The 14,700-nt window shown below is 37.0% G+C and overlaps 1 protein-coding gene across 1 annotated transcript in view; it reads right to left on the reverse strand.

Moving 5' to 3' along the window:
- F5 (coagulation factor V) overlaps positions 1 to 14,172 on the reverse strand; it is an 83,565-nt gene extending 69,393 nt beyond the window's left edge. The window contains exons 1-3 of the mRNA XM_074221964.1: positions 13,621 to 14,172; positions 10,678 to 10,769; positions 3,271 to 3,393 (exon numbers count right to left, since the gene is read on the reverse strand). Of these exons, the coding sequence (XP_074078065.1) occupies positions 3,271 to 3,393; positions 10,678 to 10,769; positions 13,621 to 13,775 (370 nt within the window). The 5' untranslated portion in view covers positions 13,776 to 14,172. The remainder of the gene's footprint in view (positions 1 to 3,270; positions 3,394 to 10,677; positions 10,770 to 13,620) is intronic.
- Between the last annotated feature and the right edge of the window lie 528 nt (positions 14,173 to 14,700).

Raw genomic sequence — 14,700 nt, forward strand, 5'->3', positions numbered from 1 at the left:
ACCCTCCTACATTCCAGACTTTGCCAAGAAATCTAAATTAAGCTCATTGACAATAGTTTGCAGACTCTATGTCTTTCCTTTTATTAAAGGAACAACTTTTGCCCCTTACCAGTTTTGTAGTATTTCACTTATACTCCATATTTCATAGATTATGGTCAAGGGCTTAGCAATTATACTTGCCAGTTTTTTTCATTATTCTTAGTGAATTGAAATGAGTAAAGGCAGCATACTTTCTTTATTATTTTGGGATTTCATTCCCTGTTAACTAGTTCTTATTTATGTTGAGAATTAGTATTACCCAGAATAGAATTCCTTTGTTGGTTCCTTCATCTTTCCATCTCAGTCCCTGTCCTCAATGCATACAATAGGTGCTTAATAAGTGCCTTTTGACTTTATGAATACTGGGAAAAATCAACATGTAAACCAATAAATAAGCACAAAATAATTTGAGGAAAGAAGGAACATTAACAACCTGAGATTGAGGTAAACTGTTTAAGACTTCATGAAGAAAATGCCTCGACCTGAGTCTTGATGAAGGTTAAGCTTTCTAATAGCTAGAGTCAAGAAGGGAGCACATTCCCAGAATACAAGGCAAGTCTAACTAAGGCAGAAAGGTAAGAGATAGACTATAAGTTCAGATAAAACAAAGTATTCCAGTTTGCATAGAATGGAGAGAGCCATAAGGGGAATAATATAAAATAAGGTAGATCATTTGGAGTCAAATTATGGAGGACTTTAAATGGCAGGCTAAATTATTTCTATTTGTTCCAATTTATTTATTTTTGCCCATTATATATTAAAACAATTTAAATATTTTTGAAAAGTTTTGAGTTCCAAATTTTTTCCCTCTCTCCCTATGCAAGCCTCCCTGAGATGGTAAGCAACCCTATATAAATTATATATGTGCAATTATGTAAAACATTCCCAAATTAGTCATTTTGTACACAAAGACAAATAAAAAGAGAATTAAAGAAAGTGAAAAATAGCATGCTTCAGCATATATTCAGACAGTAGAAGTTTTGTCCTCTGGAGACAGATAATGTGCTTCATCATAAGTCCTTTAGAATTTTCTTGAATCATTATTTTGCTGAGAATAGCTAAGTCATTCACAATTCATTATATGGTTGTTATCAAATTTCTCCTGTCCTTTGTATCAGTTCATTTAAGTCTTTCCAGGTTTTTCTGTAGTCACACTGCTTTTCATTTTTTTATAGCACAGTCATATTCTCCCACAATAATATGCCATAGTTTGTTTAGTCATTCCCCAATTAATGGGCATTCTCTTGATTTCCAATTCTCAGCCACCACAAAGAGAACTGCTAAAAGTATTTTTGTGCAACCACAGTAGATTCTTAAGCCAAAGAATGCCCTTATCAGGCTTGTGTTTTAGAAAGATTATTTTGGCAACTATGGTGGAAGATGGATTGGAGAGGTAAAAAGAAGAGTCAAGCAGAGGAAGGTGACTTTTGAAATAGTCCAGATGAGAGGTGATAATGTTCTCAACTACAGTAGTAACCAAGTAAATAGAAAAAAGAAATATGTGTGTGAGAGCTATTGAGAAAATAGACTTGACAAGACTGAACACCCAATTAACTAGGACAATTGAGAAAGAATGAGAAGTTGAGGACAAATACAAGTTCGAAAACCATCCTGATTGGGAGGATGGTGGTTACCCCAACAGAAAGAAGACAACCTGGAAGGAGTTTGATGGCTTTAGTGGGAGAATGTTGTTATTAGAGAAGAGGCTCTTGGGCTATTTAACCCTTATGGAGATATCCTCAGGCAAATGAGGAGGACATGGATGAACCATTCAAGCAGTCTAAAAATTTCTACCAACTCTTCTTTTAGTAGATTGAAAATTCCTTCTAAATAGATGAACTCCATTATCACTACAGATACAAACAGAAATAGGGGTTGGCACTTTACAAATTTTGGAAATTAGGTTTATTTAGAAAAAAGTGAAGGAAAACTTTAGGTAAAGATCATAGGATGAGTGATGTCACAGTGGCTTTGTGTATTATTTACCTTTTCTTTCCTGAGATACTTTAAAAAAAAATACTCCTATAGTCTAGGATCCAAATGTTGGTCTCTCCTATGTTCCTGAGTTGGTAAAATTAGTACCAGCACTGGCTTTCAAGGATATTTAAAAATCCATAACTGGAGCTTTGTTTCATTGCCTCCATCAAGGGAAGGGTGGTGAGGCTTTGACTCTTCTTAAGATGGAAATACTTTAGAGAGAGTTAATGCATTAAAATTATCAATCACTTACATATAAGGCCAGATTTAAACCAAGTAAACTAGTATTTATTACATACTTGTCTCTGAACAAGTCACTTAACTCTGTTTGCCTCAGTTTCATCCTATGTAAAAATGAGCTGAAGAAGGAAATGTCAAACCATTCCATTATCTTTGCTAAGAAAACCTACAGAAATGAGGTCATGGAGTCAGATTTGATTGAAAAAATGACTTGGCAACAACTCTATGTTGTTCTAAGAATAAAAAGAAAGCCTGTGCTGCCCTACCCCACCAAAAAAAATCCCAGTTCCTGCTCTCATGGGAAAATCTAATGTGGAAGATAACATGCAAATAATGATGTATAAACAAAAGAAATCAGATAACTTAGAGGTAGTCTCAGAGGGGAGCCACTAAGAAGAAGGAGGATTGGCAAGCTTCTTGAAGAATCTAGGACTTTGGTGAAGACTTGAAGTTAGAGAAGCTTGGATGAGCAACAGAACTTAATTTAGAGAGAATAGGTGGTCAGTCACTGGGTCAGGAAATTGTGAATGAGGAAAACCAGAGGAGAAGAGGACAGGGATATTGACAGTGCCAACAATTCTAGAGATTTCACTTCAGAATGTTTAAAATTCTAGAATATTCTCATTACATTATTGAGTAAAATAATTTTTCATAAGATGCTGACAAAATTATTTTCCTATTCTTTTCACAGCAGAATTGTTCACTTTTAATATTGATCCCAGGGCAGCAAGGTGCTACAATGCATAGGGCACTAACCCTGGAATCAAGAGGAACTTAGGCTTATAAGCTATGTGACCCTGGCCAAGTCATTTAACCCTGAATGACTTACCAAGAACAACAGCAATAACAAGAAGAAAAAAACCCAAACAAACCAAAAAGCAAACAAACAAAAATTAATCCAGCTGGAAGAAAATCATCTTGAGCAGGCTGATGATTGTGTTCCAAAGCGATTGATATCAACAGGAAACTATAATACTCTGGGTTTTGTGCTAGGAAATGTTGAATTCTTCTTACCTTCAGACAGTTTATTATATGCTATTCCTTGCGGATGGATAGTTAAAGGTTTCTTTGCCAGATTCTTAAAGTGAACCTTCAAAGTGTCTCCAACTTCAGCAAAAAGAGTGGGTCCAAGAAGTCCTATGACAAATGAGAAAGTAAAATGTAAATACGTTCAGAACCCCCAGACAAATAACATGAACATACTACTCCAATTGTAACTGCTGTGCTACAGAATAGTAGCTAGCACTAGCGATCTCCTACCTGCCTTAAGTTAGAAAAGAACTAGCAGCTAGCTCATTAATAAGGAGAATATCTCAGAGAGATCTGAGTTCAAATCCTGAATCAGACACTGGTTGAGAGACATTGTACAAGTCACCTTGTTTTAGCCTCTACTTTCTCTACTGCAAAATGGGAGATAATTTTAAAAACCCACCTTGCAAGGTTGTCGTGAGGATCAAATGAGATAATTCTTATAAGGTACTTCACAAACCTTCAAGCACTATATAGACACTATATTGTTCAGTCATTTTTCAGTCATGATTAACTCTTTGTTACCCCATATAGGACTTTCATGGAAAAGATCCTGGAGTACCATTTCCTTCTCCAGCTTATTTTATAGATGAGGAAACTGTGACAAATAGGGTTGGATGGCTTTCCAAGGGTCACATAGCTAGTAAGTGTCTGAGGTCAAATTTGAACTTTTGAAGAAGAGTCTTCTTGACTTCAGGTCAGATACTCTACCTATTGCATCACCTAATTGCCCTTATATAGACACGTGCTATTGGTATTATTAATAGAAATGTAAAGATCACACAGCAAGTCAAAGTATGACTGGGGAGGGGGAAAGATCCAGGAGTCCTCACTCAAATATGTCCTATTCTTACCATTATCTGTATTCCCTGTCCCCAATATTGGACTTTTTGACTCAGAAAAGTATTCTATTTGTTTTTTTTTAAAGTATAAAATGGATTCCAGAAATGTTTTCATTAATATGTACTTTTAATATTTAAAAAAGACAGTTGGAAAAATGTTCCCCATTTCTGAGTAGCTTATTGATTGGTAATTGGTTATTCACAAGGAGTGAAAAATCTGTCTTTTGCTGAATGTTGAGATTGTGATTCATAGGATGAGGAGACTTTAAAAATGATACTTTAAAAGGTCAAAAACATTACTCAAGTTCACACAGCTAATTAATGGCATAACACAGGTTCATAATTTTAAAAGAAACCTTGGCAATCACCTAGCCCAACATTCCTACCCATTTTGCAGATGAAGTATCTAACGCTTAATAAACATTTAATAAAGGCTTGTTGCTTATTGACTTATGAATGGGGGATATATAAACAACAGTCATAAGAACTAGGTCTGAGTCCCTGATGGGGTACTGCAAGTGTTAGATTTGTAATCAGGGATCATGGGTTCAAATTCTAACTTCCATTTCCTCCTTTAAGACCTTAAGCAAATCACTCAGTCATTCTGCGACTTCAGATTCTTCATCTGCAAGTATGCATGGGAGACACAAAGAAGGGGGAAAGGTAAAAATAGTATTTTCCCTTTGTGAAGTCACAATCTATGGGACTGACAACACGAAAACCACTGTGTACAAGCAAAGTATATACAGGAAAGCTAGGAAATAATCTCAGAGACGAGATATTGGCATTAAGGGAGACTTGGAATAACCTTAGAATACCTAGCAATTTTGTTATATATATTTTTAAAGGAAAACCAGCAATTTTTAAAATTTAAAGGTGTAGCCTTATTTAAAAAAAGAAATTAAAAAAGCATGTTCTAGTATGCAGAAAGCTAGCCTTGAAGTCATGAAAACCCAGGGTTCCCATCCTATCTCTGATATATACTGGCTATGAGAGTCTAGGTAAATCATCAAAGGTAACTTCACCCAGGTACCTCTCTTGGACTATAATTGCATAAAAGGCATCAGCCTACATTGGTAGAATAAATTTTCTCACCTAGAGTCCCCCATACCAATAATATCGAATCCCCATCTCTATGATCATTTTCTATTCGTTATGAAGTTGGTGGCATCTCTACCACTATAGTGCTTTCTTGGAGGGTGGGAAAGTATCATACTTTTAATTACCAAGCACTACAACAGATCACTCCCCATCTCATCTAGCTACTATCAAATGCCTATATTTTGCCTATCAGACTTAGACCACCTCTGTAAAATTGATTTCTTATCCCACAGAAACTATAGGAAAAAGTCAGAAGCATCAGGCTGCTAATTTCAGTGATTAAACTGGAGAAAAACATGAAAATAGGACTTTACAAAATACTTTCTCCACAATTATTCTTTAACATATATCAAATTAAAAATATCAAACTCATCTTATAAATAGAGCCTCAGAGAACTGAAGTGACTTTGCCCAAGGTTCTATGACCAAGAGCTGTCTGAGGTTTCTTGCTTCAACAAGCTGCCTCTAGATACTGGTTTCTATTTGGGTTGTTGCACTTTCTCTCTAATTGTCTTTCTTCCCTCTCACACCACCCTTCCTTTGAAGCATCTTTCTGATCTCCTACTACCTGCCTATCTATAGTAAAGATGATTTCATCCTGGCCTTCTCTGGGATTGTGTTTGCTCTTTTTTCTAAATTCTTGCTAATTCCTAACCTTTCTTTGTTCTAAGAGCCAGTAGTCTCTGGATTATAAATTCCTTAAAGTTTGGAAGAGGCATCTAGGTTGTGAAATGGAGAGAACATGGACTTAGAACCAAAAAGTCACATCTTCATGAGTTCAAGTGGATCCTCAGACACTTATTAGATCATGGACAGGTCACTTAATCCTGTTTGCCTCAGTTTCTCATCTGTAAAATGAGCTTGGAAAGAAAATGGCAAGCCACTCCAGAGTCTTGGCCAAGACAATCCTCAAATGGGACCACAAAGAGTCTGATATAACTAAAATAAATCAACAACAAATGAGGTCAGGGACTATTTTTGGTTCTGCCTTTTACCCATAATATGAGCTTAACATTATTAAGCTTCTTGGATTATTTCAGTTTGGGGGCATTCTTCATCTTTATACAACTATTGCTTTGATATATGCCAGGAGTCTAATTAATGCCTGTTGGATTGACTTGATATCTCCCTTGGTCTATTGCTCCATTCCCTGCTGTCTACAAGTTTTGCTTCCCATGATCTGGAAGTTTCTTGCCAGCTAAAGTATTTGTTGTACTCTTAAAGTTCCATCTCCTGTAGTGCAGGGTGCTTAATTACCATGGTGCTGTTGGCTGGTGTCTATGTGGAATCCTAAAGTTGGAAAATTAGGTCATTCCCAGCAAATCTCCCAGTCATCTGCATCATGAAGATCCCTTACTCAAATGTTAGGTTTAACTATCTTCCTCAGCCTCTTAATTAAATCAAAACAAGGGACTTCTCATCTCATACAATGTGTGAGCCCACTTGTAGGGAGGGTAAGCACATTCCTGGTGGATGTTTGTGCTGGGAATAAATCACTTAATTAGTTTTCTGATTTTGAAGACCTTTCTTGGATGCCTTCTCCTTTCTTCTTCCTCTTTTCTTCCTCCCTTCCATCAATCAATAAAGGAGCATTTATTAAGTGCTTTCCATGCTCAGGCAGAGTGCTAAGCATTGGAAAATGAAGCTAAAGCATTCTTTTCTTTCCAAGAATTTCATTCTTATAGAGAAATGGAAACATAGAACAAAGATACAAAACAGTTAAAAGGGAAAACCTTGGGGGGGAGGGGAAGGCACAAAAACTTGGAACTAAACAGGAAGATAGCTAGAAAAACCTATAGTGGGGAGGGAGACTGGTTATAAAAGTTCATGTCCATAAATTGGGAAATTAGGTATACAGTGGCTAGAGCACCTGCCCTGGACCCAGAAGAACCTTAATTCATATTTGACCTCAGAAAACTTGACACTTCCTAGTGGTGTGACCTTGGACAAGTCACTTAACCTCAATTGCCTCAAATCCAGGGCCATCTCCAGTTGTCTTGATTCATATCTGGCCACTGGAACCAGATGGTTCCAGATGAAAAAATGAGGCTGGTGAGTTAGTACAGCACCTCACTCAAATCCCATTCACTTGTTTGTCACTGAATCACATCCCTGATGTTATGGTCTTCTTCAAGAATAAAGGAAAAATATCATCATTAAGCACCTATTGGGTGTGAGAATTTCTATTAAGCCTTGAGGAAGGGGGGTGGTTGTTCAAAGTCAGAAAAGAGAAATAATTCTTGCTCTCAGGAAGCTTATAGCCTAATGAACTCTTACCCCAAACATATAATTTCAGACTCATGGAGTTAGAATGTGAATCAATAAGCTAGTGATTTCTTGTTTCAAGAGATGGAGGTCTTAAATATAAACAAGACAAAGCACTTTTTTATGCTAACTCAAAACATCCTCTATCACAAATATTTCATGACTGATTTAATAGTATGTAGAAGAAAACTAGACATTTTTCAGCTCAAACTAACTTCCCTGAACTCTATACAGATCTCTACCCCAATGAACCTTTCAGGGTAAGCATTCTCAAATTTATAAGCATTCCTCAAGGTGTGGGATAGTGGAAAAAGCACTATACCAAGGATCTAGAGACTGAAATCTTGTCCTGACTGCTGTTTTCTGGCTATCACCGCTTGATACTGAGTTTCCATATCTGGAGAATGAAAGGATTGGAGTGAATTGTCATTGCAACTCTAGGTAGCTATGAATGAATCCTGTCACTCAAATTACACCCCACGAATTTTATCAACCAGGTCTTCAAAGGAAAGTCAGTCTAAGTAGGCCAAACTTTTAAGTTTAATTGGAATTATTGGAGTTTTCTCTACCACAGTCTTTCCAATCCCCCAGACTCACAACCTAGATTTCAGTCTCAACTCCTTACTCTCACTATGGATTAATCCAATCTGATGCCAATGCCAATGCCAATGTCAATTCTGAGAGATCTAGATCTCTCTCTATATATATATTTACACATCTTTACTTCTGGACTATTGATATAGTCTGCTGGTTAGTCTGCCAAGACCCAGTCATTAAATTTATTTTCCTAAAGTTCAGACCAGACCTTAAACTTGTTCTTTCCCCCACTCAAAAAATTTCAATGGATTCCTATCACTTGCAGAAATGAATATAAAATCCTGCTTAGTATTCTTGCTCTTTATAGTCTAGCCGCTCTCCATTTGTCTAGTTTTCTTATACCTTATATTTCGTCAAGGATTCTTTAATCCAGTCTGGTCTCCTTGTTGTTTCCTAAACAAGATACTATATTTCCTGCCTTCATGCAGTTTTCACTGACTGTCTTTCTTAAAATGCTCTTCTTCATCTTCATCTCCTTACTTCCTTTGCTTTCTAAAAGTCCTAGTCAAAATCTCACCTTCTCCTAAAATCTTACAAGGAAGCCTTTCCCAATCCACCCCCCCTTAATTCTCATGCTTTTCCTCTGTTATTTATCACCAAATTATCCTGTTTATGGCTTGTTTGTACAAAGTCTTTTGCATATTGTCTCCCCCATTGGACTGTGAAGTATTTTGCCTTTCTTTGTATACAGTGCTTTAGAATAGAGCTTGGCTCATAGTAGAGACTTAAATGTTTATTGACTTTCTTAAGTCTACCTAACCAATAAAACTATAAATGAAACCCTAATTTGTAGTATTTGCCCATTTCTGAGGTTGTAAATGCTCACTCTCAAAATTTAAGGGTTAGTTCTCTCAAGTAATTAAGAGTTGACTCCAATGGGCTAGAGTGATGTGTGGAAGACATAGAAAATGGAAGAGAAAATTAGAGGAGAAAAAAAAAACAGGAACAAACTATTCTCCATTGAAGGAATAAGTATTTGTTGCCTAGAGTCCCTAAGTAAGTCAATTCACTTAACCCCAGTTGTATCATTATTTATATGTTCCTTTTTAGAATCATTATTCTAAATTAGGCAGCTTTGGAAGGGATGTTTTTGTTCTTAGTCACTCAAGTTTTAGGCATGTCTGACTCCTCATGACCATATTTGGGGTTTTCTTTCTTTTTTTTTTCAAACTCCTTAATACATAGAAATCTCTCAACTAGAGATTTCTTTTTTTAATTTTAATTTATTTTTATTAAAGATATTATTTGAGTTTTACATTTTCCCCCAATCTTGCTTCCCTCCCCCTCCCCCCCCTCAGAGAGCACTCTGTCAGTCTTTACTTTGTTTCCATGTTGTACCTTGATCCAAATTGGGTGTCATGAGAGAGAAATCATATCCTTAAAGAGAAGTCTAAGAGGTAACAAGATCAGACAATAAGCTATCTGTTTTTTTTTTCTAAATTAAATGGAATAGTCCTTGCACTTTGTTCAAACTCCACAGCTCCTTATCTGGATACAGATGGCACTCTCCTTTGCAGACAGCCCAAAATTGTTCCCGATTGTTGCCCTGATGGAATGAGCAAGTCCTTCAAGGTTGAACATCACCCCCATGTTGCTGTTAGGGTGTACGGTGTTTTTCTGGTTCTGCTCATCTCACTCAGCATCAGTTCATGCAAATCCCTCCAGGCTTCCCTGAATTCCCATCCCTCCTGGTTTCTAATAGAACAATAGTGTTCCATGACATACATATACCACAGTTTGCTGAGCTATTCCCCAATTGAAGGACATTTACTGGATTTCCAATTCTTTGCCACCACAAACAGGGCTGCTATAAATATTTTTGTACAAGTAATGTTTTTACCCTTTTTCCTCATCTCTTCAGGGTATAGACCCAGTAGTGGTATTGCTGGGTCAGAGGGTATGCACATTTTTGTTGCCCTTTGGGCATAGTTCCAAATAGCTCTCCAGAAAGGTTGGATGAGTTCACAGCTCCACCAACAGTGTAATAGTGTCCCAGATTTCCCACATCCCTTCCAACAATGATCATCCTTCCTGGTCATACTGGCCAATCTGAGAGGTGTGAGGTGGTACCTCAGAGAAGCTTTAATTTGCATTTCTCTAATAATTAATGATTTAGAGCATTTTTTCATATGGCTATAGATTACTTTGATCTCCTCATCTGTAAATTGCCTTTGCATATCCTTTGACCATTTGTCAATTGGGGAGTGGCTTTTTGTTTTAAAAATATGACTCAGTTCTCTGTATATTTTAGAAATGAGTCCTTTGTCAGAATCATTAGTTGTAAAGATTGTTTCCCAATTTACTACATTTCTTTTGATCTTGGTTACATTGGTTTTATCTGTGCAAAAACTTTTTAATTTAATATAATCGAAATCATCTAATTGGATTTTGGTGTTCTCCAACTCTTCCTTAGTCATAAACTGCTCCCCTTGTCCATGTCTTTCTGTAAATCCGCCATGACGGGATAGTCTATCTAGTGCTGCCAGGGACCTTCCTGTAGTGCTTATGTTGACAACAGAGCACCAGGACTGTCTATCAATTTAACCTTTTCACAGGAGTTTAGATTTAGAATTTATTTGAGACTTACCTGACATGTTCGATCTTGGTTTTTCCTGTATGAAACCTGCATCATATTCTCTGTAGACCATTTTTTTAAAGGTGGGCTCTGAGGACTTTAAGCTAAGCATAAAACACAAAAGTTTGGTTTAAAAACTATTCTATGGTCATACCTTCATTTTTCAAGAATTCTTTTGCATTTACTTGTAGGAAGGATATTTTTCCCAATTTTTTTAATTTCACTTTTCCCCCCAATTCAGTAAACATTTGCTCCCATTATGCTTCAGGAAGTGTTCTAGATTCTGGAGATGCAAAAATAAAAATGACTCAGTTCTTGCTCCCAAGGAATGGTGGGAGGGGTTCCATGTGAAAAATGAAAGTTGATAAACATTGGACAAGATTAGGAATGAGAGATAAGGAGCTAAATGAGTTCTTAAAACACAATGTGACATCATAAATACAACCAGAATGGTAAAAGGTCTTCAGATCATATATAGCTGATTCATTTAAAAGGACTAAGTATGTTTAGCTAGAAGAGAATATTTATGGAGAGATTTGATAGCTATTTTCAAGTATGATACTTGAAAAGCTTTCCTAAGGAAAAGTGATTATACTTGTTCAGCTCAGGATATGACTAGAAGTAAGTGGATATAGGCTTGAAGGTCAAGAAAGCATAACAAGAAGTTATTCCAAAGTAGAATGGACTGGTTGCCTAGGAGCTCTTCAAATAAAAGTGGATGATAATTGTTGAGTATGTTGGGGTGGGGTGAGAATTAATTTTCAGGCATGATTTAGATCATGTGGACTCAGGTCTGTTCCAATTCTTAAATTATGTAGCTCTCTGAAGTGCAATTATGAAATAGTTGAATAAGTTCAATTTTCCTTTTAAAAAATTACCTCAAGACAAAAGGTAAACATATCATATTTTGTTCCCAAAGGTCGTTTGGATCCTATTATGTAAAATGAAAGAGAAATTTCTAATATGTTCATTCTTTTGAATTAAACTTTGGGGAAAGGGGTAACACTATTAAGATTTCTCTATAAAAATTATCTTGTACAGTTGTGCCTAATTTAGTTGTACCTAATTCTTCATGATCCTATTTGGGATTTTCTTTGCAAGGATACTAGAGTATTTTGCCATATCTTTCTCCAAAAGAATCTAGCTACTTGAAAAGTCACACATAGTTTCTCCCACTACCTTTTGGTTGTAAAGGGAGAATATTTAGACTGTTTTTCCAATTCCATGCAACAGAGTTTCCTGTAAGTTCCTTTTATCAAAGGAACCTGAGTGGCCTGAGCAACTTGGGGTTTTGTTCATTCATGCCATAGGTTTTAAGGGAGGGGGCTCAGTAACTGACACACCAGGGGAAAACTCTTCCTAAGATTATAGTGGAAGCCCTTTAAAAGATTGGGGGACAGAACGAACACCCCCCCCCATGAGCAAATCATGTTCTAATAGAAATGGAATGGTCTCTGTAGAGAATTTTCATGACACTTTGGTTATTAACTAGGCTTGAATCCAGTGTAAACAAGACAAGCCTACAACCAATTTAGTTTCTTCCAGATAAGCAGGAAAGCACAATTGTTTTCTTTTAATCTTTCCTTAATAGCAGGGTCCTAAATGTGTTAGTATAGAAGTAAATGATCACCTTATCCTTCGATCCCATTAACATTCATTTTATTACCATTAAAATTTTCAAGTGGAGAATTTTAGTTATTCAAAGACCAAACCACTAATTTTGTAATCTAAAAGGCTCTCAGATAATTTTGACATACCTCTGCAGAAAACTCTGATTTCGCAACTCTGAAAGAGGAACATGCCTTTCCCAATCATCCAAACTGTGGTTTCAGGTTGAAATAAGTATAATATCCTCATTGACCCAATTTAAAAATAAAGACATGTACAGTTCATTGGAATCCTTACTTACTATATAGGTTTGCTTTTTGATTCCAGTTCATCCAGAAAAATTCCATTTCCCCTTTGAGAGTCCCTAAGTTGTGAGACCAGTTTGAAAAGCAAATATAATCCTCAGATTTAATTCAAAGATCTCTAATTTATAAATGCATTTTAATCCAGATTTGCCTAATAAAATGACCTGTCTAATTGGGATAGTTCTCTCTCATAGGCATGTAGAAGCTAAAGATCACAAAGGAGAAAGAAACAGACCCAGGGAGCTTTGATGAGGCAATTTTAAAGAAACATAAAATAATAGATTTATTGCTTTTTTCTCACAGTGATTTTTGGCATAAAATTAGAAACAAAATTTGATATCATAAATTGGAAATCAAATGATAATCACAAACAATTTGGACTAAACATCCAGATAAAATAGTAGAGTTCAGGCTGGGAGGGATGGTCCTTAAAAGTCATCAATTCAACTTTTCTTATTTTAAAGTGGAGACCAATGAGGCTCAGAGAGATTGTGACTGCTCAAAGTCAAGCAGGTAGTAATTGCCAAATACATGATTTGAACTTAAATCCTTTAATTTTCAATCTATGTTTTCTCCACTACAGCATACTATCTCCTGAAATCTGTGGCTAAAAATGCACCCAAAATATAAACAACTTTTAAAAGCAGTCAGGTAGGAATAATTTTTACTTTAATAATTCAAAAAGACATTGACAATGTGGTTAACTGGCATAGTTTGTGCTCAATATTTTGTTTTTTCCCCACAATAAATCAGAAATTGTATTCAAAAATAAAATGATATTTGCTGCAAGCACAAAGATCACAGCTCATCAAACAATAATTTACTCCCCAAGTATTCAAATGAACAAATAGAAGAGTGATATTGTTTTATGACCAAGATATTGCATCATGTCCTATCAATTGCAGTTAAAAAGAGGGAATTAGCCAGATCTAGTATGAGCTGACCCAAGGAAAGAGTCTGTTTCCCAGAGAGACAGTGAGGCAAACTCCTTGTTACCTTCTCTCCTGACCCCACTCCCTATTTCCTGCAGGTCTTGAATTACCTTGGGTTGTTGGTCTGAGGGCGGTAGGTCCAGTTGATGATTTGAGCAGCTATATAGCGATGTCGGACAGCTGCTTCAGCTACATGCTGCCCCAAGCCCAGCCACCCAAAGCCCAGGACCACAAGGACCCAGAAGCTTGGGTGATCTGGAGACATGGTTCCCACTGCTGCCAACAGCAGCCCCAGTAGCTGCTGGGGCAGGGGTCCTTGGTTCTAGAGAAGGTACAGTCTGAGCTGCAGTGAGTTCTGGGAGGTTGTGGGTGGTGGTGGTGTCCTTCCTTTGAAGGTTCTGACAGAAGTCACAGCAGCCACTGAAATTCCCTCCCCCTTCTTTGGGGCTTACAGGCCGTGAGGGAGGTTGCCTCCACTGGACAGGTGGTTGGCTGGCCCACTGCCCAGTGGGACAGTCAGGTGTGAAGGGTAACAGCTAGTCTCTCTTGTCTTTTCTTATTGCAGGAAACACTGAGAAAAAAAGGGCTAAGGAGCCCAATCTCTAGGCAGGGAAATTGCTAGTAATTCTTGAACCAGTGAGAGTTCTGAATTCCTTAGCCTTCCAATCCCAGAGCACCACTTAAGCTAATAAAACCTGACCCTTTGCCCCCTTCTCTCATACCCCAAACTTGCAAGTGTCAAAGTTCAGTCTTTGCACGGCTGGAGCTCATCCAAAGACCCAATCCCTTCCCTTGTCCCTCTTTTTTATGGGATTATCCTAAACTGAAGGGAAATTTCTTTCCTGCTTCAAACTATGCCAAATTCACTATCATTTCAGGTCGGGAGACCACATTGTGACCTGTAAAGAGCTAGAGGTTAGAGTTGAGGTTTCAGTCCCAGTTTCATTTGTTTTTCACCTTGGGCAATTTAACCTCTCTGTGCTTTAGTGTCTCAATAAGTGAAAAAAATACTTCAAGGATGTGTTATTTCATCAATATGGTGCTTCTTTTTCTGGGTGCAGATTAGGACCTACTTGAGTTATTCTCATCTTGTATAATTCTTTGTTCATGACTTTCTGTATCTTTAAGATGGCAAGTAGTTCACATTTATGTAGCCCTTTGAGGACTGCAAAGTGTTTTCCTCACCAGAA

The sequence above is a fragment of the Macrotis lagotis genome, chromosome 2 (genome assembly GCF_037893015.1).
Source record: "Macrotis lagotis isolate mMagLag1 chromosome 2, bilby.v1.9.chrom.fasta, whole genome shotgun sequence".
NCBI lineage: Eukaryota > Metazoa > Chordata > Mammalia > Peramelemorphia > Peramelidae > Macrotis > Macrotis lagotis.